This window comes from Ciconia boyciana, chromosome 9, assembly GCF_034638445.1.
Source record: "Ciconia boyciana chromosome 9, ASM3463844v1, whole genome shotgun sequence".
In the NCBI taxonomy this organism is placed as follows: domain Eukaryota; kingdom Metazoa; phylum Chordata; class Aves; order Ciconiiformes; family Ciconiidae; genus Ciconia; species Ciconia boyciana.
The window spans coordinates 35,629,942-35,655,301 of NC_132942.1; the positions used below are offsets into that span (position 1 = coordinate 35,629,942).

Genomic DNA, 25,360 nt, shown 5'->3' on the forward strand with positions numbered 1-25,360 from the left:
CCTGCCTGCCCTGGCCTGCCTTCCGAGGGAGCGGGCCACCGCCCGAGAGCAGGCCCGGCAGCGCAGGCCTCCAGCCCCCGCGACCACAGCTCAGGCGTGTAAGCTCCTTATGTAATGGCCGGGGCGGGGGGGGGAAGCCAATGTTTCCAGAGCGCGAACCAGGGCAGCCGACATGTCGTGCAGGGGCCATCTGAAGTAGCGGGTGGATGATGCTGGCAAAAAGGGTGGGCACCCCTTTGGGGGGTTTAGATGTCTAGTGCAGGTTTCGGGGCGGCGGTGGTGCCAGGCCGGGGTTCAGAGCCGCATCTCTCCACTGAGGCCTGGTGCTGCGACCACAGAGCGAGCGGCGGTTCCCTCACCAGCTCCCCTAGCCCGTCGTCCCCCTGAGCTGGGCTGCGCCACGTAGGACCAGGCCGTGGGGCTGACCCAGAATAAAAATGACCCCGAGAAGAGACATTATTTTTAACCTGGTCAACTTCCTACGCACCTACACGAGCAGCAGCCCTGACACAACTGCGGCAGCTGCTGGCGGGTGGGTGGGCAAGCAGAGCGGCCGGCGAGGCAGTGTCCGCCGAACCGCTGCGCCCGCCGCCTCGCACAGGTGCCCCGTGACGGGGAAACCGCTCTACCCTCAACACGGGATGTACGACCGGGCTGCGCTGCACAGCCCCGGGCGCCGGCGACCCCTGCGCGGGGGCCGCTACCGTTGCCCGCCCCGCGCAACGCCCAGCCGTTGCGAACGCTGCGGACCTCAACGCTGGAGCCCCGGCTCCCGCCGCCACCACCGCCACCACCGCCTCCCCCTCACAGGGACCGGCAGAGCGGGCTGACTGCCCGTCCCTCCCCCTGGCACGGCAGTGAGGGAATCCCAGGGCCCAGCGGGGCGGCCCGCGAAGAGGAGGGGGGCCGGGGCCGGGGCCGGGGCCGGGGCGGGGCCGCCGGCGGGAGGCCGCGCCGCCGCTATAAAAGTGGAGGCGGTGGCGGTAGCTCTGTTCGCGTCTGTGCGGTAGCTGTGTCCGCCTCAGCCTTCCCTGGCCGCTAACATGGCGCTCTCCGGCGACCCCCATTTCAAGAAGCTGCTGGAGTGGCACAAGGCGAACTCCTCCAAGCTCGTCCTGCGGCAGCTGTTCGAAGCCGACAAGGATCGCTTCCAGAAGTTCAGGTGAGGCTGGGCAGCCCCTGCCCGCCCTCCCTCGCGGCTGAGCGGGGCAGCAGCAGCCCCTGCCCTCCCCGGCGACCGCCGCGGCCCGCCAGGCCCTGAGGCTGCTGGCACGCCGGGCACTTCCGCGTGCGAGGCCCGAGGCTGTGTGGGGCTGGCTCCCTTCCTCCTTCCTTCCCTCCCTCCCTCAGGTGGGCGCTGCGGGAGAGCCGGGGCCTCGCCGCGGGCGGGAAGGATGCGCCCTCTCCGCGGAGCCCTGGCCGGGGCCGCGTTTTCCGCAGTGGTGGGCAGAGCCCCGCGTCGCCCACCTCCGCTCCCTCCTGCCCGTGCGGCCCTCAGAAGGGAGCGGGGCCCGGCGGGGGGTGGCACCGCGCACACACGCGGCTGCTCTGCTCGCCGCCGCTCCTGCCGGCGGGCAGGGGGGCCGGGAGAGGACGGCTGCCGCTGGCTGAAGCCGCGCCGGCCGGTCGGAGGCCGATCGCAGGCCGGGCACATGCGCCCGGGGCCTGCAGCGCCCTGCCGGGAGCGCGGCGTGGGCAGCCGGGCGGGCGGGAGCCCCGCCGCGCCGCGGGGGGCAGGTGCCGCGCGGGAGGGCGCTCCTTGGCAGCCCCCGAGGAGGGCGGCCGTGCGTGCTTGTCCTTGACTCAGCCTTGCAGCAGGGTACGTGCCGGGAAGCACAGCGCCGGGCTGCGGCTCGCACAGCGGCATTGTGGGTCCTTCATTTCTCAGTCTCTCGCACTCGTGTGCTTAGTCATGATAAGCTCCGTGATAGGATGAGGAAGAGCCATCCGTCCATGTGCCCCTACCTGTCAGTAGCACGGCGGTGCCTCCCCCTGCCCTGGGGTGGGGAAGGGGGATGTTTAGCAGGTTTAGCCCTCCCTTGCCTCATGCTATCCGTGTTACGGAAAATGCATTGCAACATATTTTTGCTAGAGGAGGAAGTAAGAAGTGGAAGCAGTATGATAACGTTCAGCTGTTTCATCCTGTAAAGTGGGACTAATGTTTTCTGTACACTGGAGACTGTGCTGAGAAGTCATGCATGTGGTTACATTGTTGGACTATACCAGCAATCTGAAAAGTCTAATACCATGTAGATGCACTCCTGACTGGAGTTTTAAAGTGAGCCTGGGTAATACAGATACAGTGAGCTTCTGTTCTTGAGTGTTGTGATAAGACTTGTTGCATGTATAAAGCTTTTCATTAGCATCCTAGGTAAAGTGACTTTTATTTCTTTTGTGCTCATTAGGTAATTATTAAGTTGTAATTAAACATTGCATGTGAAGTCCTGCATACCAGTATACAAGAGTTAAAATGTCATTTGCATTGATGGAAAAGGTATACTAAATCTTTGGAGTATTGACTTCATCTGGCTCTTTTAACAGGACTTTTTATACTGTTAAAAGAATTTTATTAATCTTATCCTATAGAAGTCTACTAGCTCTTCTCTAATAGAGCTAGTTCTGTTTGCAAGTTTTCCTTATCTCCAGTATATCTGAAGAGATTAAATTTGCTAACATCCTTGGAACAAAGGAAAGCTGAAGCAAGCTAGCTAAATAAATCAAAAGGTATAATCAAGAGGTTTCTTATAAGGTTCCTTCCTGAATAGCTTAAGCAAGTACTCTTATTGGGGATAGCACTGCATCTTAATCTCATTGGCTGTCACTTTAATGTTATCCAAGCTACTTTAACCATAAAGTATACTCTCTCAATCGCAAATAGTCTGTATTTAATTGCTCTTGTGAATGTGTAATATACTTGGATTTTTTTGAGTGTTACACTGTTACTGTGCACAGTTAACCAAGGAGAAGATATTTCACAACTGTTGTTTCAGGCACACATACTGATCTCTACCAGGTTTTCCCCGTGCTGAAAGTAATCAGTGTGTCTCCTAGAATGTGTTCATCAGATTTTTTTATGAAACGTTCTTTACCAAGGTTATCTGTTTCAAATAGCTGCCCAGCTTAATGTCCTTTTGTGCTGTCCATAAGAATAGGAAATAGTTGAAGTGTTTTAAGTTTACTTAATCTACGTTAATCCTTTCTTTTCATGATTTTGGTCCTGTTTCCTGATAAACCAACACATTCTAGACTACCAGGAGAACTTTCTCATAGCAAAATACAGTTGCAGAACAGACAGCCTGGGTTAGTTTGGCAGATGTGCTTGTATACTCCTCACTGATTGCCACTTTATGAGCCAGATCAGCACAATGATGGTAGCTGACATCTGTTGAACGCCTAAACAGTCTGGAGGTTTGGCCATGAGGTCCCCTCTGTAGTTTGCACCTCTCTCCTCATGTGAAATTAATTTTTATGAATACATTTCGGTTAGTTCTGCTAGGTATTATCATAAAATCATTGACTATCTCTCTTCTCTTAGAAGGAAAAGAGGAACTTATACCCATGTAAAAGTGCTTCCTGATACTGGTTCTGGAGGAATTTCAGACTGGTGTGAATAATTTTTAGTCTGAATATTTTATATCTGAGTACAAGTATCTATTTAATGTTATTATAAGAACCTTACACTCACTGATTGTGTCCTACAGAATATAGATAGAAGATTCTTTCTTCCTTCTGTCTTTTTTTCTTCCTCAGAATTTGTATATCCTGTTTTCCTGATTGGGAATGTAGTCAAACTTGTAGGGTACACCTTTGGCTTTCTTTGCCATCCAAATGTAAGGTCTGGTAGGAAGAGTGGGTCTTAACAACATGGGTTGTTCACTACAAAAACTGTACTAGTTTTGAAGGGGTTAGAACTGATCTGATGCAGCCATCATAAAACTCAGCAGATAATAGATACCTGGATGCTGATTAAGGTACTCTTGATGCAAATAGCTAGTGCAAGATATAAAGCATACTAGTATTACACTCCTGCTAGTTGGCTTGTCCATTATGAAGGATCAGTAAGAGCCTCCAATCTAAATCGAAAACATGCCACCAGGGAACTCATGTGTAATAATACATTTAGGGGTTGCATACAGCTTCTTTAGTTTGTGTTTAGATGGGAGATAAAATCATTCTGAAATGCTGCAGGTGACCTCCTGCTTAAGGCCTGCATCACTTAAATGTGGATGTGGCTTACGTGACAAGGCTCTTGCTCCACCTGGGTAGTGCTACCATTAGCTGCTGCATTGCAGAATGGGTAGTGTAGCAGAATGCAACTGAGCTGCAGGGTTTTGGGCTTCTGTTTAAATAAAGGGTGGATCTCTTGGTGTAAAGGTTTAAGATGAGATGACATTGCATGCTGTGTGTTCTACCTTGTGTGTGGGAAGTTAGATCTAGTAGCCATTGCTTGCTTTTTTTGCATGAAATGTCTTGGGATGCCGTCTTTCTGCAGTTTCTTCAAATGAGTAGCGATTTGAATCCAGCCAGAATTTCATGGGATACTTTGTCTTCTAGGTCTAGTGAGATGGATTTTTATTCATACAAATAAAATAACAATGAATTGTAGAAGGCAGGCATATGTCAGGTAAACATAAATAAAAGATTGTAAGGATTTCGTGTTCATGGAGTAGAACGCTGGGAAAGACTATCTTTCTATATTAAACTGTAGATGAGAATTTTAAGAGTTCTACTTCTCGAAACTGAAGAAGTATTAGTATACTAATGGCCTTGCTGTATCATTAGTAAAATGTGTTCAAATCTGAGACCTGCCTGTAAATAAATTGCATCAAATCTCAAATAGAAAGACTTGCAGGTTTTATTTTTCTTCTGTACTGTATTGATAAATAGCAAATTTGGCAGGTGAGAGGTAACAGTCCTTTCCCTAGCTAGCCATATTCCAGGTATCCTTGTGCTGGATGGTCAGGGTTTCAGGATTACTGTTTGCAGCCCACTGAAGAGAAGGGTGATGAACAGTATTGATACTGTTTTTTCCTTACTCGCCTTGTGTTCTTGCCTGTAAAAGAAACACTCTTCTAAGATTGTGCTTGAAGACACCTTCCTGTCCATATTTAGTGCCTCTTGTATTTTAAGACCAGAAAAAGGACATGTTGCTGTGTTTTTTTCTCAAGTTAATGAAACCACCCAAATGTCTAGGCCTTGCTGATTATTACTGTTATTGCAAGTTGAGCTCCATTCTTCCTTTGCAGAATCTTGCCTGCTCTTATGCCAAGGTTGGTCACTATGAAGTCTCTGGCATACGTGGTCACTAAAATAACAGTACATATTTCTGTGCTTGAGTATTGGGAAAGAAAAAGCAGGGGAGATGATGAACAACACAGAAACATTGAGAATTTAGATGCATGCAATTTCCTGTGGCTTGTACATGTGGAGCTAAAGTGAGAGTAAGATATAAAAGGCCTTCTGTGCCTTTATAGAACACCTACTGAATTACTTACAGAACTTTGATTCTTCAGTTTAGAGTAAATGTGCATTTTGTAAATGTACAAACTTGGTAAATATGGCTGTAAATTAGTACAAAGAAGAAATGGGTAGAAAACTGTGCTGTGAGGCACTGTAGAACTTCTCAGGTAGATGAGAAGTAAATACAAATGGGCTCACTTGATTTCTATTGGACTACCATTCTGTGTTTCACCTCAGATGTAAACCTGAAAGAGCTTGTATTTTGAAGTGTTAGGCTATAGCTTTCAGATGAGGATTAGTTAAATAATTTGGAGACTTCCACTGAGTCAGTGGGGACAGTGAGACTACACCATGCACAAATCAGGTTTAATTTTGCATAGTAGTTGACAGAATGCTTCCATACATCAAGTTGTATAGATTTTTAAATCAGGCTTGTTCAAGTCTCCCTATAAAAGAATGACTATATTTGTGGAAAGGACTTGTAGGAAGACAGTTTAATTTTTTAGCAGCAAAAGAATGATAAGCTTTTTACCTGTGAAACATTAGGAGAAAGCTAATTATTGCTACAGAATGCAAGTGGCTCAGTGAAAACAGAATGTGATTGTCCAACTGTGTATTAAATATACTTCATTGTATTTGGACTTTCACAAGCAGAAGGTGGACACTATAATTTAGCTTGTTGAAAACCATGGCCTTCAATTAAAACAACACACTAGTAAGTCATTTTATGAAACTTGTGGGGCAAATCAGTCCCTCAGGTCATCTTTACTAACTTAGTATAATTAGGATTCCAATTATTTTGTAATCTGTAGAGGAGTTATCATTGTCTTGCTTAAAACAGTCACTCGTCGCAAATGTGCAATTAAACAACCTGTTTGTTTTGACAGCTTGACTCTGAATACTGACCATGGGGATATCTTACTGGATTATTCGAAGAACCTTGTTACAGAGGAAGTGATGAAAATGCTGATGGAACTGGTAACTCTTTAAAATGTTGAATTAATAAACCAAATAGTTTTTTTTAAAAAGTTAACTTTTACCTGCAACTGATTATTCTAGCATTGTTTATATACACTGAGCTCTGAATTTGAGAGACCATCAAAGTTAAAAGGCATCTGTTAACAAAACCTGGCACTGTTCAAAGTCTTGCATTGTCCTTTAGCCCCAAGGTACAAGGCCATTTTTTCAATGCACAGATCTGTTTCTTGTGCTCACTGAAAAGATTTTTGTCTGTGTAACAGGCCACCTGGCACGTGGCACTGTTACTGAGGTCTGCAGTAAAATGAGAGATTCATATAAAGTTGTAAAAGAAGCCGATGTCTTCTGTACCTGCAATTGAAACAATACTTCATATGTCATGCAGTCGTAGTTTTTGAGATTCATTTGCAGTTGGAAGTAATTTAAGAAGCTTGTGTCATTAACTTCAATTTGGCATGGTGTCCATATTTACAACCCTTAACTATTGGTTCAGCCAAAGGCTTAGACCAGACAGGACACAGATTTTTTTAAAAGGGAAAAATAAACAAAAATAGCCATAGCAAAATTACTCTTGCTACTCTTCAGTTAAAAAAAAAAAATAATTCTAAGCTGGTACAAAGAATCATTAACAAATTCTGTAGCAGTATGACAAGATGAAACTGAGTAATTAAGATGGATTCATTGCATCTTGGTCATTCAGTATATGTTGCTGTGTAACCTCTTAAGGAAATAAACAGACTGCGTAAAAATACTTGCTTTAAAATAGGAGAATCAATTTTTAAGCTAGAATCTAGTGGGTCTTTTAATCTAATACCATAATTTTTGTTTCACTGCCTTAATGTGGTTAATGTTCACAGTCTTTAATGTAGCTGGACCTTTGTAGTGCTTGTTGACTTCCTACTATTTTTAAGATGAATCTATTTTTACTCTTCTCAGGCAAAGTCAAGGGGTGTGGAAGGTGCCAGAGAGCGCATGTTCAGTGGAGAGAAGATCAACTTCACTGAGGTAAGGCTATTTCTGTCCATGATTCTTTCCCCTCACTTCTGCCTATATATTATGTATGTTCATGCATCTGTGTAAGAAGTCTTGAAAAAACACTCTAATTGGTACTCTGAAATGCAGAGTGGTTGTAATGTTTGCCGCACTACTTAAATGTGAAATTTTTACACCTCTGACAAAAAGACAGAATAAAATGCGTGTGAATAAAGCTATTCAATCCTCCCTTCAACACACATAATTTTTTTAGATATTTTGGTGGTATATTTTTTTCTTGTCTTCTCTTCCCTCTTTTGTAGAGAGGAAGATGAGTTAGATCTTGCAAAGGGCACGGAGCAGAGTATTGCATTCCAGGTATCCCTTACCTGCTTTTGCCTAATGTCAGTGTTCATAAAGCTTAGTAAACTGCCTACAAAGTTTTAGTGAGGATTGTGTAAGACTTTCTGCTTGGGGTTGTTGATGCTCCTTATCTTTGGGTACATTTAACAGTAGAGACTATAAACAATCTTGGGAAATTAGCCACCAGTTCCAGTAAGAGGATGAGTATCATCTTTTTGTAGATCTGAAGGTTGTAATTATGGTTAAATCTTTGCTAAAACATACAGAAAACCAACTGTACCCTTTTCTGAAATTAAAAATAGGATGAAAACTGGAAACACAACAGTATAGTGTGATTTATTAGTCTGCCTTTAATATTTAAGGCTATTTAGTATGTTTGAGGTAAATTCACAGCAATCAGTATTTCCTTTGACTTGGTTATTGACTGATTTTGCTGTTGCACAAGCTGTTTGCTTAAAATAACTCAGCAGTTGGACATTGTATTGTTTGTGAATGCTACATGTTTGTAAAAGTGCACAGACAGAAACAGATAAAGCTTCACTGGAGAAATGGTTCCTCTTCCTTCTGTGTCAGTGCCTTCAACTCACAAATGTAATTCTAGCTAGTGAAAAAAGGAAGTGGGAAAAGAGGGTGATAAATCTTAAATCTACCTGGAGGATTGTTTTCTCAAATATTGCCTCTCGCTAGCCTCATGTAACACAAATTATTACAGGGCTAGCCCATCTCTGACTATGTATTATGGAGTTACTCTTCATTGTCTACAGGAGAGCAAGCGTAGCAGCTGAAGTCTTCAGAAGGGTGCACTTTTCACGGAAAGCACTTAAACACAATATTAAACTGTGATGTATTTGGCTTCTGCTGCTAGCTCCTTATTTTGCTACTGTCTTGAAACAGCAATTTTGTAGCAATTACCTGCATGATGAGTCATCTTTTTCATTATCAGACTTGCTCATTTACAGTCAGAGGTTGACTTGGAATTAGATTTGGTTTGTTTAACTTTTTCTGCTTGTATAGAATATCAAATCAGTTGGTTTGGCTCTGGAATATGAGTACGTGGACAATGTGGAATTGTCATGAGACCTTAAAAGCAGGATGCTGTCAAACAGCATGACTGAATAAATCTAAAGCAATAAGACAGAAGGGAGCTGCTTAATTGCAAGAACTGACTTGTCCACTACTCTTGTTCTGATTTAGAACATTTTTTAGCTATTTTTTTAAGTATTTAAGACTTGTCTGTATTTGGTGCTGCAGGCATTGGCTGCATGGTGTGTGCTTATGTGGAAATTCTTTATAGTGCACCCAAGTGTGTCATTGCCAGGTGTTTGTCCCAGATGAGTTAAAACTTGCAGCCTGATATGGCACAAAGACCGCACATAACAAGGTAACTCATATCTGACCACTCATTATGGGGACAGTCTTCATAGCCCACCCGCTATTTAGAAAATACTTCTGTTTAACAGTAGACATCAGGTCAAGTATGACTGCTTCTCTTGATCAAGACAAAGCTTCCTTCAAGCCTGATAATGAGCAGTATTTACCAAATACCATTCCATGGCTGAGTGTTGCAAAAAAATTGCCTCTATTCACCCCAAATTTAAGTGGGTACACTGATAATTAGCAACTGAAAGAGCTTTTTCGTATTCCAAGTCAGTAACCGCAAACTCAATGATTTTTGAATTAGCATTTGGTATTTAAACCATAACTTGGCAGTTCTGATTGTCTGTGTTGTCTTTGTCTTACAATGCCTCTCATTGTGAGGAACAATGAGATAGAGCAGACTAATTTTTTAATTTGTTCATTAGTATTGATGAACTCCTTCATTCTAGATTAAAGCTGTTAAGCTCCTGAACAGGTGAATCACAGGCCAGATTTCAATGCTTTGACTTGTGTAGAACTGTGGAGAATTAATATAATACGGTGCATGCTAACAGATTTTTTTCTCATAACAACTACCACCTACATATCTGGTGTGCAAGTATTCAGGGAACATTTAATTGTGGGCAGTGGATAGAATAATGTGGCTATTGTATTCATTTTCTGTCAATTGTTTAACTACATATTTGTCTCTTCCTATACAAAATGGACTACTTGGGATAATTGAGAAAATGCCAGATAAAATAACTTTGGCTGCTTGTTATAATTGATTTTCAGTATTGTCATTAATAGGAAACAACTTCATCCTTGTATACCTGAAGCATGCCAAAATAATTATGATGACTGAATTCTGAACCTCAATCATTAAATGCTTTTCAAGGGATTTTGAGCTTTCTTTTCAAAGTAAACAAACTATTTGTTTACTTTGCATATTATATGCTTTTGTAAGCCCCTCTGCGTCGATTCTATGAAATGAGAGGGTGATTTAGATAGCTGATGACAAGTGTGTGTATACACATACACACAAACTACTGTTTTACTAATTCCAGTTAGTCTAAAGGATTTTTAAGTCTTGAAGATTGTACTACCTTCTGGATGAGGTGCCTGAGGCCTGTGGATATAATTTTGAAATAGCTTCATCAATTTTTTCCCTTCTTGTTTCAGAACCGAGCTGTGCTTCATATTGCTCTGAGAAATCGTTCCAATGTGCCAATACTTGTAGATGGGAAGGATGTTGTTCCAGAAGTAAACAAAGTGTTGGACAAAATGAAACACTTCTGCCAGGTATAAAGTACCACCACAGCTTATTTTTCATATATTTGTTTTATACCCAGCCAGGTTCTTATATGTGTCTTGAGAAGCATTGATTGTAGACTGGTTTATGTGAATTATTGTGATTGAGGTTTTTGAGGTGATTGACCCCTTGTTTGAGGTTTATAATAGTTCTGTCTCAAGCATGGAGTTGGAGCTGGTTTTAGTGTGATTCACTTTTTTCTCTCTGTTCCCAGTTGGGGTTTTCTTTAATGCGCTCTTTAGATCTTGCTCTTTTAGCAGTAATCTTGCATTTACTTCAGAAGTCTTGTAAATCATTAAGTACCATTCAAATATTGCCTTATTTCTTCTTGCTAATTTTCAACTGCTTGACTCTATGAAGTAGAAACTGCCTCTTAAAATTTGTGCAAAATCAGGACAGAGGTAGAAGCTCCCAGCTCACTTGTAGTTTGACTATGTTCTACTTAAATAGTTTCTTAAATATATTCTGATTTTAGGTCAGATTCCTTTATGATTCTATTCTGCTTGCAGCTTTAGCAGCATGGAAGTTTTTTGTTCCCTGGTTAAATACAGCAGTTAACCATTATCTTCAAATATCATTAATTGTTCTTTGATTCTGTACATATTTAAAATGTAGGCATCTGTCAGATCAGTTGAGGAAATGCTCTGAAGAACTTCATAGAGCACTCTAACAAAGTCAGATTTATATGTGATATAAGCAGTAAAAGCTTACTGAATAGTTTTAGTGCATTTAAAACATGGCTGAGGACCTGGACCTGCTTGGTTGCTATTGTGAGTCTTATCCAGGTGGTAGCGGCCAGTATCGTGGCCAACTCATATTGTTAACCTGTACAAAATGAGCCTGGATTATGTCTAGTTCCTAATGGATAAATGCCAAAACAACAACTGACACTAATTGGTCTGAATTTGGTAGTTTCTTCAGATAATGTAAGAATTGAATGGCCACAGAAATTCAATGGTCTGTTTTTCCACTGTAGAGTTTTTAACTGATTAAGATTTTGGTAGTGCAAAACCAGACTTTTCACTGGTGCCACCCTCTTTATTGCTAGATGGTTTCAATCATCATGAGCCTGTGAATATCACTTCCTATGCAGATGTATCTTCTCTGCAAAATAAAAATCATGTTAAGCAGTTCCTTTGGAAAGATTAACGAAGATGCTTGTTTCAGTCGACTCACTTAAGCAGATGGGATTTTAAAACTGGCAACATCATCTACAGGCTACATGGTGTATACTAAAAATAGATTTTCTGCTTGGAAAAACAAAAAGCTTTAAGTTAAACATCTGTAGGGAAGGAGAAGAACTATCAGCATAATCAGGTGACTTTTTGTAGAAAATTGCTTTAGAATGGGGGAATGTATGTAGAAGTGTGCAAGATTCCTTTTGTGATTGAACAAACTTAATGCATAGGTGGTACACGATGGACAAAATTCAATGCGGTGTTTTGATGTTACTTAATGATTGTAATTTTGTTTGTCAGAACTCTCGGTAACTGTTAAACAGCAAGAATAGAGCAGAGACCTGTACTCTGTGCTGTTAAGGTGAAGCCTAGAAATAAATCTTAATGCAAAACATACATGCAATAGAAAAGCTTTTTGAATGTTTGGTTTGCCAGTAAATCTCTATCTCCATGGCTTTATTTCATATTTTAATGTCTTCCAGATTAGTTAGTGAAGTTGCTTCTAATTAAAGACACTTAAAGAACCCCTTCAGGTTCAAATATTTGTCGCAAATAGTTTAATGCCCAAGATTTTCCCATTTTTAACTTGATTTCTCTTGCCTTTGCCAACACTCTGGTGTAAATGCTATAGCAGTCCACACAGAAGGAGAGTTTGACCTTGCAGTGTGTTTTTATATATGTGCATTAGACTTCTAACACTTAATTAAGTGTCATCTTAGACATAACCGAATGTCTAGCTTTGAGACTAGGCTTTAAAGTCTAGAAGCTTGAAAGTTGTCTTTGGAGACTTTCTACAACAATGCCTGAAAACACAGCCTATTTCCATGGTTAGAATCCCTAACTTTAGTGTAAGTATAAAAGCCCCTGCAATTATTTTTTTTGCCACAGAGAGTCCGTAGTGGTGAATGGAAAGGCTACACTGGAAAGGCAATCACTGATGTGGTCAATATTGGGATTGGTGGCTCTGACTTGGTAAGCTCCAGACTTCTATACATCTTCCACATCTCTTTGTGTGCGTATATGCTTGCAATGAAGATAAAATCTAATTGTTGCTTCTATCCAGGGCCCTCTGATGGTAACTGAAGCCCTGAAACCATATTCCAAGGGCGGCCCTCGTGTTTGGTTTGTATCCAACATTGATGGTACTCATATAGCCAAAACCCTGGCTGAGCTTAAACCAGACACTACGCTCTTCATCATTGCGTCAAAGGTATGTCTGATACAAGCACTGGGGTGTGACTTTCTCTAACTGTAAACAATTCAGTCAGAGATCTGTCCACAGGAACATCTAGATCAGGGACTTCTAGGGTGGACTACTTCTAAACAGGCCTGTTGTGATTTGTCCTAAACTTGCAGTACAAGCTTGTGTTGCTACTGAAATACTTAGGGATCCAGAAGTCAAGTGCTGAAAATAACTTAACCTAAACAAGTAAGACACATGAGCTTTAGAATTGGGGAATGTATGTAGAAGTGTGCAAGATTCCTTTTGTGATTGAACAAACTTAATGCATAGGTGGTACACGATGGACAAAATTCAATGCGGTGTTTTGATGTTACTTAATGATTGTAATTTTGTTTGTCAGAACTCTCGGTAACTGTTAAACAGCAAGAATAGAGCAGAGACCTGTACTCTGTGCTGTTAAGGTGAAGCCTAGAAATAAATCTTAATGCAAAACATACATGCAATAGAAAAGCTTTTTGAATGTTTGGTTTGCCAGTAAATCTCTATCTCCATGGCTTTATTTCATATTTTAATGTCTTCCAGATTAGTTAGTGAAGTTGCTTCTAATTAAAGACACTTAAAGAACCCCTTCAGGTTCAAATATTTGTTGCAAATAGTTTAATGTCCAAGATTTCGTGTTGTCTAGGGTGTATTGCTCAGTCAACACAAGTTTAAGCTTTATTCACAAAAGTTTATTTTACTGTACTTCTCTGTGGGTGGAATGTAGGATCCTATGCAGTTATTTCTTTGAAATTCAAGATCTTGTCTCATTCCTTACTTCTATTTAAGGTTACTTTTGGTCCTTTATCTTAAGTACAGTGTTACTTGTTAAGTGTTCTGGTTTTTGTGTTAATGTTTTGCATTAATGAGTTGCATGTAGTTTGGGGATCTTCGTTCTGTTTTAGGGTAGTAACAAAATATCTTCACCTAAACTTAAATGCCAAGTTCCTTGAGCACTATAAATATTAAGTTGCTTTACTTATAAAGAGGTAAAGGTAGTCTGTTGTAGTTATAAGATGACACTTACTTCTGAATGCAGACTTCAAGGCAGCTATTAAGTCTTGCCTTGCTAATAACTTACTCTGTAAACATAATTGCTAGCTGCCATCTTCCTTTGAGGAATGCTTCTGTCTTAGCAGAGGAAACTGATTAAGACAAACTTCATAGTTATGTAACTTGGGTTGCCTCCACTTGTAAAGCACAGTAGAACCTTTTTGCTGTTGAAGACAGAATCTGCAACAAATGAACATGTGTGTAATGCTGGCCATGCTCTATGGTGGTGCTCATTATCTTATCTTGGCAATATTGCAGCTGAGCAACAACTTACGGAGTAATAAGGAAACTTCACAAAGTAATACTAATGGTGACTTTGAATAATTGAGTTCAAGGATCACGGTTCAAAGGCTTAGAAGACTGCCAAATTGAAAGAGTAATGCTTCAATTTCTGTTTGCCAGACTGTAGTTAGATAATTGGGTATATTTGGAAGAGGATGAATGGCATTTTTTTCTGTAACAGGCTTGTGTTTCATAATGAAATATTTCTGGAGATGGATGAGAGTAGGCTGAATCTAGTGTTCACCCTTAAAGCCAAATTTTGATGGTTGAGTAAATCAGAATGGTTGTAGATATTTGCAAAACTGCATGACTGAACTTCTGTGCACACTTCATGAAGCAGGAAAATGTTTTCCTCTAATCAGCAAAACAAAATTATGGCAAGAGTCTTAGGAGAAATGAGTGTTCCTACATGAAAAAGTAGGAATTGAAGAACAAGAGGACAATCCAGCAAGGTTATGCTGTTTTGATGGTCAATTAGTTCCTTTTTAGTTGAATGGTAAAACTTCACATTTAGTGAAAGACTAAAGTAGAAAATTTTACTGTCAAGGTTTTGCATAACAGTTTGGGGGAGGGAAGGTAAGAAATGGGGAATAATTATTCCAGTTCCAGATACATGCTAGTTTAAAACTAGATATGTAAATCTAGCAACACTAATTCTTACTGGATTGATAAGCTTGCTTTTTTGCTGAAATCTGGCAGCAGCTGTCTATTGTGAACACCTAGAATCACTCTGCTCTGATTATCTGGAACATATGATGTTTTAGCAGCCTGAACTTGTTTCAATTTCAAGTACAGTGTTTTACATACTTCTTTGTTTTATGATGTGCAGACTTTCACCACTCAAGAAACTATCACCAACGCAGAAACAGCTAAAGAGTGGTTCTTGCATGCTGCTAATGATGTAAGTCTAATATGTTTAGGTTATGTAACAGAATGCAACAGCTTTTTGTTGAGCAGTTTCTCCCTGGTCATTCTGTGTGCTTTGGAGCAGAGCCAATAGCTACCCAAATATAAGCTGTATAGCTCAGCAGATGCTGTACATACAACACTTCAGTGCTTCATGGTTAGTGACAGGCTGTTATGTCCGATCAAAGTGATAAACCAACTAGTTTTTCATTATAAATGGTTGTTATGCATTGTTCCCCCAAATCCTGCCTGTTAAGTGATAGAGTGTAGCATTTACCTTAGAGTTGGCTAATAATTTGGTGGAACCACTGACATGGAAATCCAAGAATATGGTGTTTATGTGACATTGCCTTCCAATTCTTGGCAAACCTTTAAAAACTAGAAATGAAGCTATGGTTGGAGTGATATATGGACATATCTATGGCAGATGGCTGTGCTATGAATAGAAACCTTGTATGGCTCATTCTCTCTTATTTTGAACCTTTAAAAGAAAAAAGCAGATACTGCCTGCTCAGGTTAAGATGGTCTTAAACCTGTTCCAGTCAGGGTAGCTGTACTTAGTTTGAAAGCTGGGTTTTGGAATTTCTTGTTACACTACTGTTGTAGACAACTTGTTTGTTCACCAGAACACTTACTGAAAGACCAAAGTCTAAATCTGGAGCTTGAGATTTATCAGTAATTGCAGTTGTCTTGATCTTTTGACTCTAGCCGGAAGGGTAGTGCATGTACAACGAATTCCATCTGCTCCAAAGTGGTGTTAGTGATGTTCCAAACTGATAACATACTCTTAAGGAAATAGTGTGCTGCTCTAAGTAGTGACTGCTTCCAGAGGGCTTCATGAGAATATCATCAGACAGGCATGCTGCCAAATCTCATGCTGAATGTGAATAAGATGATTTCAAATTGATAACACAAAAATAACTGATGATAGTCAAGGGTATTTTGTTTAAGTGTAAATGGTAGCAGATCAGCTTTGACCAGAAATCAAAGTAATTAGCATTCTAGATCTAACAATCTGTTTGTTTTTATTAAGCCTTCAGCTGTGGCCAAGCATTTTGTTGCCTTGTCTACCAATGGTGTAAGTACAACAAATCTATTTTATTTTTTCTTTGTACCTTTAAGATAGCCTCATTTTAAAATCCAGTAAGGAAGCCTATCTTTTAAGATGCTGTTACTTGAATACCAATAGTTAGCCTTCCTCTTGAAAGGAAGCATGTTTTTTCTGCTGAAAATAACTGAAACACTTAGGGTAATGAACTGTAGCAAGATTGGACCTTCACTATAGGTTTGTGCTTTTTCTGCTAGAGCTTTAAATCTGAAATCAAGATCTCTCATACTTGAAATGACTGTCCTGTTATTAGTGAGTGTTACCTGTAATTGCTTAAGTGTGTGTGAATGCAGTTATGTGAACAAATATTACTCTTTAGACTCCAAGTGCATGCTGAAGTGATGCAGGTAGTTTGTGTGAATAATCTGTAGCGTATGATGAGCACAGTGTACCATGATGTGGTGTTTCATGCAAAAGTATGAAGTAGAAAGACCAACAGCAATTAGAAAGACTCTGCAATAATTGAGAGGCTGTCAGGCACTGTGGTGTGAAGTTCCTTTCTTCCATTCTGGTTCTGTTATGTGTAAACTGAATGTCAGTCCAACTCCTAACTATATTGCCACTTAGATTGATCAGAAAATGTGTATGCCATTGATTTTTATTTGAGACTACTGAATAGTGATAGTGATCTCTGGAAATGAAGGTACACTTTTCTGATGGGATGCTATGTATTTTTAAAATGGAGGATGTAATTGGGGAATTGTGTATTTAATAGGTACCCAACTTGTGTATTTTATTTGCTAGACAAAGCTTTTTAAGAATGTTGGTTTTACTTATGGTGTTCTTACATGCTTTTTTTATTCTAGCCTAAAGTTAAAGACTTTGGAATTGACCCAGAGAATATGTTTGAGTTTTGGGATGTAAGTAAATGTCGAATGTTGTGTGGTAGATGTTAATTGTTAGAAAAAATTAACTTGCTTCAGAAAATGTTAATTAGATGTCAGAAAACTGACAGAACCCCTAAATTATAGTAGTTGTATTCTTTGTGCTGAAACGTCTGAAAACTTGTAACTAAAGGCAAATTGAGAACATGTCAGGCAAGCAAAACAGTCTTGTCTCTTGGCCATTCCATTAAAATCCTGCAGTCAAAAGGTCTGAAGAGGAGCCTCCTATATTCTTGGCTGTCTAATCAGCTGTTGGGTAACAGGAGATACAAGTCTTAGCTTATTCCTCTGTGTAAGTAGTTATTATAAGCTGTGACATTTGACTGTTGGGGTCTACTGTATATAATCTAGGCCTGTAAAGGTCAAACATCAGAAATGGGAGCCTAATTTGATATTTTATAGCAGATGCATATTTTAAGTATACTGCCTTTAGTCTTGGCCCTTATACTTAATCAGAAACAGGTTGGTTTATCTCATTGACTATGTGCCTGACAAACTAGATTTTTAAAGGTGCTGTTTAGAAATTATCTAGAGCATTACCTTTCCCTAGATAGTGTCATAATCTTGCTGAAGCAGGCTTTACCTATAGAGGAGTGATATTAGGAAAGCAGTTAACGCAAGCTGCAAATTTACTATTTGAAGTGAACTGGAATCATCAAGGGATCTGCTTCAACAGATGTTATATAAATCAGACAAGTGGGATAACTTTAAAGTCTCAAAAAATGCATACTTATGGAATCATCAGGGGGCTACTGTAAGGTGCAGGTTCCCTTGACCATGCCATATAATGTGTAGTGAATTATCACCAGAAAGAATATTGATATTGCTGAAAATAGCCTAAACACGTGTTGCTGTTTCCTCAGTTTGAATAAGTTTGAATTTAAAAGCTTGCATGCCTCCTGTCTAAACTAATCTCTTATTTTCAGTGGGTTGGTGGCCGCTACTCTCTGTGGTCTGCCATTGGTCTCTCCATTGCCCTGCATATTGGTAGGTATTCCTATGATGTAACAATGTCAAGAATTAATCTGTTTGCTTCAGGAATTTAACTATGGAATACATTAATGATTGTGGATCAGATTTGGGGCAAACATTATTTTACCCAACCTACTCTGAGTAGTTGGATGTTTGTGCTAAAAAACAATCTGTAATGCAATGGAAACATTGAGATTTCAGTACTGTAAATGCAGTTTTGGAAATTACCCATGCTTAGGTACAAATAGTCAAATTGCATCTCTTTAGTCACTGGCATAGCCAAAAGTGCCTGATTTATGTAAAGTCATATCAGTGTTGAAAATTAGACCTTGCAATTGATGTTCCTAAACTATTTAAGAGTAGGGTATTTAGTTTCTGTGAGTACGTACACACTAAACATCAAAATCTTACGTCTCCACTTCTGCATACGAGCTCTGTTTAGCATTGTTAACTATTTCCTTCTCCCATTACTTCATTTTGTCCCCGGTACTTGTCATTCCAGTCTATAGGGCCTGATGATACAGGAATGCTGTTTCTATCTGCAGTTGTTTGTGGAGCAAACATAGACCCTTTAAATTGATCCCCACCTACATTGTTATGGGATAGCACTGACATTTCTGATGCAGATCTCAAATGCAGGTGGAGAGTACACAGTGAATGTCAAAGAGCTCTAAGAACTGCTGTTTCTTGGTGAGCAGGCTGTTCAGCAGCCTTGCATTTGTTCCCTCATCACTTCTTGCAGATATTTAAAGTCTGAAACCATAATGTAATTTATTTTTCTAAATAAAAGCTGGAATTCCCTTAGACTGAGGCTAAAAGAAACACTGGTGGTTTTTGGAATGATATGAATAGGACTTTTCATGTGTAGAAAAACCTATGTAATCAGCAAAGTAAACTTCAGTCAGGCACTGACTGTTTTGTCTGCAATAAACTTCATGTCTGCTGTCAGACAGATTTGGTGCTGACTGCTGACATGCCAGTCTATCTGCACTTCTTGCTCTTACATCCTTCACTTCCCAAAGCTGGCTTCTGACCATAGGTAGAGCTGCTACTTTGATTGCCAAACACTTCACCACCATCTCCATTTTTTCCATATAAGAATCAGGATTTCTGGCTTTGCAGGAAAGGATGGTCTTAGTTAAACTACTCATTAGTGAAAATGAGTGGTGATTTAAATATCCTAATTATAGAGCAAAGAAAAATCAGGTGAATTGTTAAGAGAACAGGGAAGTAGGGGGAACCTTTCTCTTTGAGAAGACCTTATTACAGTTGTTTCTCCTCAGACCAACACAGAAATCCCTGCTGTACTAGCCTTGCCCTGTTTTTTGGGGGGATGTCTCTCCCACTGCAGCTAAGTGACTAAGTGTTCAAACCTGCTGATGAAAACTATGGAACCTTTAATACAGAGCCTGGTTTTAAAGCATCTGTTTTCCTTCCAGTTGCTCATTCTGCCTGAATGGGGATTTTTAGGCAAAGGTTTTTGAAGTATGTTTCATGAAGCTGGACTTGCTCTGAAGTCCCCTTTTTAATCATAACTAAATATATCTGCCTTGTGGATGCAAGTTTCGGGAGAATTCAGAGTGCAACTTTAAACTCAATTAGTAGTTGGGACCCTCGCTGCATACAAGGAATCTCAACTGTTTTATTGCATCTACAAGATAAATCAAGTTTGAGTTATAATAGTAAATACAAACTGACTTTTTCCCTTGTTAGGTTTTGACAACTTTGAGAGCCTGCTTGCAGGAGCCCACTGGATGGTGAGTGTGGGATGCCTATTTCAGATTTGTTCCTCTTAACAGAGTTGTTAGTAAAATAACTGAAGGCAGATTGGTTTCTCAAGTTCAGCTCCCTGTGTCCCCTCAATGCATCTGAAATGACTGTGCTTGGGAAGCTCTCCTTGGATCAAAACAACAATAAAAACAATTTAAGAGCTGGGAGGGGTGAAGATTAGTTTATCAAAAGCGTAATTCTTTTCCTTTGTCACATAGGATAATCACTTCCACACTGCCCCACTGGAGAAGAACATGCCTGTTCTGCTGGCCATGCTAGGGGTCTGGTATATAAACTGCTATGGATGTGAAACCCATGCCCTTCTGCCCTATGACCAATACATGCACCGCTTTGCTGCCTACTTCCAGCAGGTAAGGCTCAGACAGGGTAAAGGTTTCATGAGGCAATTATGTAGATATGCTTCTGTCCTGGTTCTAGAACCTGAATGTATGTTTCTAGGTTAAAATTACACACATTTAAGTGACTGCAATCAAGGGCCTAAAGAGACTGGTGCCAAGAGTGATATCAGCTTATTTGCTCAGTTAATTTAGAGGTGGCTTTTTTCCTCAGACCTCTGTCTTGGTGTACATACATTAAGCAGCTATATTCCTGATACTTATGAAATTTCTATAAACAAGCAGCACTCGTAGTTGAAGTATGTATGGAAACTTGTATTGATACTGTGCAGTTCTGAAGAAAGGTGATAATGCCCTTCTGTTCTTTTAGGGTGATATGGAATCTAATGGCAAATACATTACCAAGAAAGGCTCTCGTGTGGACTACAGTACTGGCCCTATTGTGTGGGGAGAGCCTGGCACCAACGGGCAGCATGCTTTTTACCAGCTCATTCATCAAGGTAAACTGAAACTATTCAATACCTCGTTTTGGAATTAAATTCTGAATGGCTACAAAGCTGGAAGAGTCTGCAGAATTGATGCTGGTTTAGAGGTTGGGCTCTTACCTAACCTAGCATCACATTGCTATGGTGCTCTTAATTAGTGGCTTTAGAAGGCTACAGGATGCATGTTTTAACTCTACAATAAGAAGTGTCAACTGAAGCTGAAACTACTGAGCTGTATTGTTACTTCCCACTCCTGTTAATAAAAAAAAGCTTTTTAAAGTGGCTGAGTCTTCCAGTAACTCTGAAAATAGGTTGAGAATTGAAGATCTTCTAAGACTTTCCTATTGCAGGGTTATTAACGTGGCTTTTCTTACAGGAACTCGCATGATCCCGTGTGACTTTCTGATCCCAGTCCAGACCCAGCATCCAGTCAGAAATGGCTTGCATCACAAGGTAAGTTCTTTGTCAGGGCACCCATATTTTCTTGTGGCTGAAGGCATTGAAGCTTATTTAGTATTGCAGTGTGTAAGATTTCTAAATGTCCCTTTGAAACTATACACATAGGCTCTGTGAACATTCACAATAGGCTTGAAAAATATCTAAATTATAATATACAGTGCAAAATTTCTTTTGTTCTTGAAGAAATTGCAGCCACGGTTCTTGAGGCAGATCAATGGTGTGGCCTGTTGGCCTACTGAGGCTGGAAAGAATTAAGTATTTGGAGAGAAAATTCCTTGTAGGAATTGTAAGGAGTGTAATTCTTGCAGAGTAGGAAGAAGCAAATTTTCAGAGCTGATGCAAACTTCTTTAAAGATGCTGTTGCGAGTCTTATAGTCTAGAACAAAATTCAGTGAGTATACTAGTATGACTAGGGTGATAGCCTTCTACACATACATATCTTTTTAACCAGTCCAATTTTTTTAATTTAATGTATCATCCAACTAAGGATTTCCAGTGAACCATGTCCAACAATTTTTAAGTTCCATAGGTGGAAATGTGTCCAGGTCTACTACTTACTGTATACTACAGAAAAAGCATGTTTCCTCACTAAATTTCAATTGTGTCATTGTTTCAGATTACAAGTGCTATTTAAATTGTGTAATATTTTTTTGTCAAGTAACACCAAGTACATGTGAAAGTAGAAGATGACTTTGCAAAAGAAGGGGAGAAAAGGCTTCATTTGACTGTAGATATAGTAAGAGTTTACTTTCAATGTAACGGGTAGGACAAAACCACACATGAATTTGCAAGCTAACATTAGGCAGGGAATAGGAAACTAAAAACTTCTACTGTATTGGTAGGGATTGGTATATGGTATGCCAGGAGGATTTTCCTTCATATGGAGTAGGTACATCTTGGTTGGTTACCCTTGAGCAATCTTTGCACCTGGCTTTCCATTCATACGGTGTAGCATGGGATAAAAGTAGAGACTATACTGGGTGAAAGGGGTGTGTGAAATCCTAGCTCCTTTATTCTCACTGGGAGGCTTGCATCAGTTTCAGCAGGGGCAGGATTCTGCAAAACAGTTCTGGTTGTGTTTAGTGTCTGGTACATGCACTAATAGTCTGGTACATGCGCTATTAAAATGGTAATCAAGGCTCCTGGCCCTCTGAGGTAAAAAGCAATAGTGGGCATTACACAGTTTAAAACTACAGCATGTCTTACTGCCATACTCTTAAACAAGAGTTGTAACTCTAGACTAGGTCTCCATCTGGATTCAAGCACAAGCTAAGGAAACAGTAGCTTGAGTTGATGTTTTTGTTTCTACCTGCTAGATCCTTTTGGCCAACTTCCTTGCTCAGACTGAGGCCCTGATGAAAGGAAAGACTGCTGATGAAGCTCGCAAGGAACTTCAAGCGGCAGGACTGAGTGGAGATGCTCTGGAGAAGCTTCTTCCCCATAAGGTAACCAGGCTTTGGCACTTGACAGCTGTCCTCTAGTTAGATACTGTGGTGGTGAGGGCATTGTGTTGGTCTGCTTGATGGAGTTTGTTAGTGGGGCAGTGCCCTCCGGTGGCTGTCAAGTGCTACTGTCTTGACAGCTGTGAAGGTTGTGTTACAGGTTCTACCTTGTCAGGTCTAGTGGAGCAGTCTGTGAATGGCACTCCTGCTAAAGCATGCTGATCTGGAGGCCTTTTGAGGCATTTCAGAAAAATAAACTATCTCATCACAGTCCCGGGGATACTGAATTGTGTTTTACTTCTTCCTATAGCCCATAGTAGCCAGTAATGGTGCTTGGAGATAACATTTTGCTATTGTGTTTGTAATAAAACATGAAAATGATACAATTTTAAGGTTGAAGTTGTTAGCCTTAAACTTTCAGGATTTTGTATTTGCTGCTAACACAAATAATCCAATGTTGCCTATAAGGAAAATATAAGCTGCCAGTTTCTGATGTGAGCTTTACAGCATAGTACATAACAATGTAATTCTTGTTTTGAAAGGTCTTTGAGGGAAATCGACCAACCAATTCCATCATGTTTACAAAACTCAACCCATTCACTCTGGGAGCCATCATTGGTAAGTAAATAAATCTCTCATCTGTGAATGCTTGGTAAGACTTAATCAGAAAGCTTACTGATAAATCTTTTTTCTGCTTATAGCCATGTATGAGCACAAGATATTTGTTCAAGGAATTGTCTGGGATATTAACAGTTATGACCAGTGGGGGTAAGTCTTTTTGATCTGTTTCTTGTATACTTACTGACTGTGGTATTTGTTAATCTGTCATGATTTAGAAAAGACAATGAAAAATTAAGTGTTACACTTAAAGCAAATTATTATAGGATGGTTTTAAATGAAAACAGATGTTCTGGGGATAAGTCACCATGTAGCCTTGTTCACTCATGCATAACGACTTTGTAGATACAACTTTAGGTAAGGACCATTGTTTAGTTCGATTTAAAAAAAAAAAAATACTGTGAATGCAGACAAAAGGCAGCAATGAGTAAAATGTTCAGCCTGCTTGACTACATGCTCTGAGAATTAGAAAGGGAAAATAATTTCCCTTATAGAAGGGAAAAAAGAATTATTTTACCTCTAGAAACATTTAGTAGGCAGTTTGAATGGCATCTGCTAGGCAAAAGGCTGACCACCTCTTAATTTTCCTATAGTGGAGACACAAGAACATTCTTGGCAGGTGTCTTCATATATAGGAGCCCTAGGTCTAATGCAGGCTGCACCTGTGACCAAGGTTCATGGTAGAGCTCCATGTGGAGAAACAGCAGCTTCACAAGGAGTCTGTTACTTTGTCACTTTTAAAAACAGAAGACCTAATCAGGTGCTAATCAGATTCTTTTTAATCTGTAGTAATATTAATTGTACAACGTACTGTATGAAGACTTATGCAGGAGAAAGAGGGATTGGGAAATAAGTAAGGCAGGCTTCACCTAAAAAAATCTATGCTGTGCAGGGTTACTGGGAAGAGAAAGTTTGCTCTACAGGCCTCTAGAATAGCAGTTTACACTAAGCTTTCTGAAAGGCTGAAGGATAGGTCTGTCTCTGTATATGTTTTCTTAGAGGTATGCTACCACAGCAAGTTCTTTAACTAAAATGTTGTAGTAGAAACTGAAAATGGAAGACTGTCTAATAAAAGCTGATGTCCACTATAAACTCTGAAATCAGGAGTGGGATAGGCGTAAGTACAGCTTTTACTGCAACACATCAGAATCTAGAATGGCATCCAAAACTAACTCGGGAATGAGGGGATGCTGTAGAACCACCCTAGTTGCTTGTAGCTTTTGGAGTATCCTAGGTTCTTACCCTATCTGTGGCTGTAACTCCTGGATAGCATGCTGTAGTGTTGGGGAAGGTTTCCAGGCCTGCAACTCAGCTGTTGTTTATTGTCTTCGTGCTGCAAATCGGTGTTTTGAGTGATGTCATGTTCAACAGTGAACAGTAGCAAGCTGAATTGCATTCTGCATTGGGGCAGGCTGCGTAACACAAATGAGTACTGAAGGGGAAAAGACTCTGCTTAACTCTTCAAAACAAAACTTGCTCTTCTTAGACATCCTGTAATTTGAGAGCTGTCTGTTCAGCTAAGCAGCTGTAAGAACTCCAGTTGTTAATGAATGGCACCGAGTTGAATAATATTAACTTTGTCAGTAATTTGTGAAGGGGAAAAACATTCATCAGTGTTCACTGTCAAGTTACTTTTTTTTACTGGCACCTATTTTTAACATCAATGGCTTATAGTAAATACTGTAAGTTGTTAGCACTAATGTTTTTTTTCTTCTTTCTTCTCCTGCTTTTATAAATGCAGAGTTGAGCTTGGAAAACAACTTGCCAAGAAAATTGAACCTGAACTGGAGTCAGATGCTCCAGTGACATCTCATGATAGCTCAACAAATGGGCTCATCAATTTCATCAAAAAACACAGAGCCTGAAATGAAAGATTTGGAGGACATCGACAATCTAACCACCGAATACCCAGATCTGTTGTAGTTGTGCTTTTTTAGCCACTTCTAACAAAAATAGCACTTTACAGATGTAGCTTCTTCACTTGTTGCAGTTAGTCTTGTTGCGTCAAGTGTTACAAACGAAAACTAGTTTTGTGAAACCCAGAGATTGTATAGTTGCTTTCTATTTTTGTGGCTGTTAATCTGTAAAGTGCAGCTGGTATGTTCCTCAGTTCTTATCCCTCAACTTCCTTAAAGATGATCACGTACTGATATTAGAAAATAAAAGGTAGATGGATGAGTAAAA

At 40.3% G+C, this 25,360-nt stretch overlaps 1 protein-coding gene across 1 annotated transcript; it reads left to right on the forward strand.

The window, feature by feature from the left end:
• The first annotated feature begins 979 nt into the window (after nt 1-979).
• GPI (glucose-6-phosphate isomerase) lies at nt 980-25,360 on the forward strand. Its single transcript, XM_072872981.1, has 18 exons — nt 980-1,162; nt 6,348-6,438; nt 7,375-7,443; nt 10,312-10,431; nt 12,508-12,591; nt 12,683-12,829; nt 15,006-15,077; nt 16,116-16,160; nt 16,997-17,050; nt 18,001-18,061; nt 19,760-19,803; nt 20,035-20,187; nt 20,543-20,672; nt 21,034-21,110; nt 22,433-22,561; nt 23,101-23,176; nt 23,260-23,326; nt 24,918-25,360. Exons 1-18 carry the CDS (start codon nt 1,044-1,046, stop codon nt 25,039-25,041), a joined length of 1,662 nt encoding a protein of 553 aa, XP_072729082.1. The 5' UTR covers nt 980-1,043; the 3' UTR covers nt 25,042-25,360.

What these genes read in the sequence shown, in the direction of transcription:
- GPI (XM_072872981.1), top strand. Translation starts at nt 1,044, where the DNA reads ATGGCGCTCTCCGGCGACCCCCATTTCAAGAAGCTGCTGGAGTGGCAC. An exon ending in GATCGCTTCCAGAAGTTCAG is followed by an intron (nt 1,163 to 6,347) that starts GTGAGGCTGGGC and finishes TTGTTTTGACAG; the next exon opens with CTTGACTCTGAATACTGACC. An exon ending in TCTTCATCATTGCGTCAAAG is followed by an intron (nt 12,830 to 15,005) that starts GTATGTCTGATA and finishes TATGATGTGCAG; the next exon opens with ACTTTCACCACTCAAGAAAC.